This window comes from Dipodomys merriami, unplaced genomic scaffold, assembly GCF_024711535.1.
Source record: "Dipodomys merriami isolate MVZ:Mamm:240054 unplaced genomic scaffold, mDipMer1.0.p SCAF_20, whole genome shotgun sequence".
Lineage (NCBI taxonomy): Eukaryota > Metazoa > Chordata > Mammalia > Rodentia > Heteromyidae > Dipodomys > Dipodomys merriami.
The window spans coordinates 29,058,296-29,060,993 of record NW_027203382.1 but is presented as its reverse complement, the minus strand read 5'-3'; the positions used below and the strand labels follow the sequence as shown (position 1 = coordinate 29,060,993).

The following is a 2,698-nucleotide window of genomic DNA, read 5'->3' as shown; positions in this document are numbered from 1 at the left end:
CGAAGGTCAAGTCCTCGGGCCGGCCGGGGTGCACGCGGCGCCCCGCGAGCGCAGAGAGGCGCGCGGCTACCGGAGTTGCAAAGTAGCAGCGTCCCGACTCCGCGGCGGCCCCGGCGGCAGCTCCAGCAGCCGCGCGTCCCCAGCGTGGCGGTGACCCCGAGCCGGGCCCGCCGCCTGGGACTCAGGCTGGGGGGCCGCGGGATCCCGGAGTCCGGCGCCCCTATGCGCCTCCCCGCCGCCGCCTCGGTGCCACAGCGATGACCCTGAGCACGGAGATGTCCGATGCCTCCGGCCTCGCGGAGGAGACCGACATCGACGTGGTGGGCGAGGGCGAGGACGACGACGACGAGGAAGAGGAGGACGACGACGAGAGCGGCGGTGGCGGGTCCCGGCGGGCCGTCCCCGCACAGAGGCGGCGGCGGCGGCGGCGTTCGTACGCCGGGGAGGACGAGCTGGAGGATCTGGAGGAGGAGGACGAAGACGATGACATCCTGCTGGCTCCGCGGGCGGGAGGCTCCCCGGCGCCTCCGGGCCCGGGCCCAGCCCCGGCCGCGGGAAGCGGGACCGGCGGGGGCGGCGGCGGCGCGAGCGCGGGCGCGGGCGCGGGCGCGGGCGCAGGCGCGGCCGGGAGCGGCGGGGGCAGCGGCGGCGGCGCGGGCGCGGGCGGCGGCGCCAAGAACCCGCTGGTGAAGCCGCCGTACTCGTACATCGCGCTCATCACCATGGCCATCCTGCAGAGCCCCAAGAAGCGGCTGACGCTGAGCGAGATCTGCGAGTTCATCAGCGGCCGCTTCCCCTACTACCGGGAGAAGTTCCCCGCCTGGCAGAACAGCATCCGCCACAACCTGTCGCTCAACGACTGCTTCGTCAAGATCCCCCGCGAGCCGGGCAACCCGGGCAAGGGCAACTACTGGACGCTCGACCCCGAGTCCGCCGACATGTTCGACAACGGCAGCTTCCTGCGCCGGAGGAAGCGCTTCAAGCGGCAGCCGCTGCTCCCGCCCAACGCCGCCGCGGCCGCCGAGTCGCTGCTGCTCCGCGGCGCGGGCTCCGCGGGGGACCCGGCCGCCGCCGCCGCCGCCGCCGCCTCGCTCTTCCCGCCCGCGCCGCCGCCGCCGCCTCACCCCTACGGCTACGGCCCCTACGGCTGCGGCTACGGCCTGCAGCTGCCGCCTTACGCGCCGCCCTCCGCGCTCTTCGCCGCGGCCGCCGCCGCCGCGGCCGCCGCCTTCCACCCGCACTCGCCCGCGCCGCCCCCGCCGCCGCCCGGCGCCGCCGCCGCCGAGCTGGCCCGGACCGCCTTTGCCTACCGGCCGCACCCGCTAGGCGCTGCCCTGCCCGGCCCCCTGCAGGCCTCGGCGGCCAAGGCGGCGGGGCCCGGCGTCCCCGCGCTGGCGCGCTCGCCCTTCTCCATCGACAGCATCATCGGAGGCAGCCTGGGCCCGGCCGCCGCCGCCGCCGCGCAGGCCGCCGCCCGGGCCTCGCCCGCGCCCTCCCCGGGGGCCGCGCCCTCGGCGCCCGCGCCCGTGCCCGGACCCCGAGCTGGCGGCGGCGGCGGCGCGGGCGGCTGCGCGGCGCAGGCGGCCGTGGGCCCGGCCGCCGCGCTCACTCGATCCCTCGTGGCCGCCGCGGCGGCTGCCGCCTCCTCCGTGTCGTCGTCGGCCGCCCTGGGGACCCTGCACCAAGGGACCGCCCTGTCCAGTGTGGAGAACTTTACTGCTAGGATTTCTAATTGTTAATACCGCTGGGGTAGCGCGCGGGAGAGAGAAAGAGAGAGAGAGGAGAGAAGGTAGGAATCTGGCTCTTTCTTTTAATGTTTAAGTTTTTGCCATCTTGGGAGTTTGGGGGTTTGGTTGGTTCCCTCCCCGACCCCCCTCCCCCTCCTCCGACCCCGACCTCGCGTCCTCTTTCTCGGCGCTGCGGATCCTCGGACGAGACTGTGTTGGGCGACCAGCTCCGCACGACTTTCGGCTCCGCGGGTCCCTCTATTTATGCAAAATCGACCTGTGCTGCAGCCCCCGACCCAGAGTTGGGGGAAGAGGGTGCTGGTGGGGGAGAGGGATTCGCCCCGTCCAGGCACTAGGGGATACCTTTACTTTTGGCAAACTGAAAGGAAAAAAAAAAAAAGGAAAACAAAAATCTAAGCCTTTTTGAGGTGTAGAGATTCTCAGGTCCAGGCGTTTTTTGTTGTTGTTTTAAAATTTTATATCAACACCGGTCAAGTGAAGAATAACATACAAACATCAGTAAAGGTCTCGAACAATGCCTTTTATCTGAAGACACTTGTCTGGTGTGCTTGTTCACGAAAAGGAGAAAATACTTAATGTGTTTACACCACAAGAAACAAAAGACAAAATGATCATTTCTTATTTTAACCTGTGTTTTGTATAATAATAGACATGCTAATTTTTATTTTGTACTTACCGCGTATTCTCTACAAGGAGTATTGTAAATTTTACTGGCAATTATTATTGTACTATTCTAATGTAAGATTTTTACACCTTTTTCAGAAATAAAATGCTTAATTTTCAAAGAAAAGCCACTAAAGCAGTTGGCTTCCGTTGTCCTCTAATTAGTTTATTTTCTTTTTTTTAAGGCAAGTTTCTATGTGGTATAAGTGTGAACTCATTACAAAATAGGCTTAATTATTACTTTCCAAGAGAATTTAACACATCCAACATGCCAAGTCCAAACCATT

General features: G+C 64.9%; 1 protein-coding gene across 1 annotated transcript; it reads left to right on the top strand.

The window, feature by feature from the left end:
- Positions 1–257: 257 nt before the first annotated feature.
- Foxd1 (forkhead box D1) lies at positions 258–2,431 on the top strand. The gene has a single exon (XM_070030967.1). The coding sequence runs from the start codon at positions 258–260 to the stop codon at positions 1,737–1,739; it is 1,482 nt and encodes a 493-aa protein (XP_069887068.1). The 3' UTR covers positions 1,740–2,431.
- Positions 2,432–2,698: the final 267 nt, after the last annotated feature.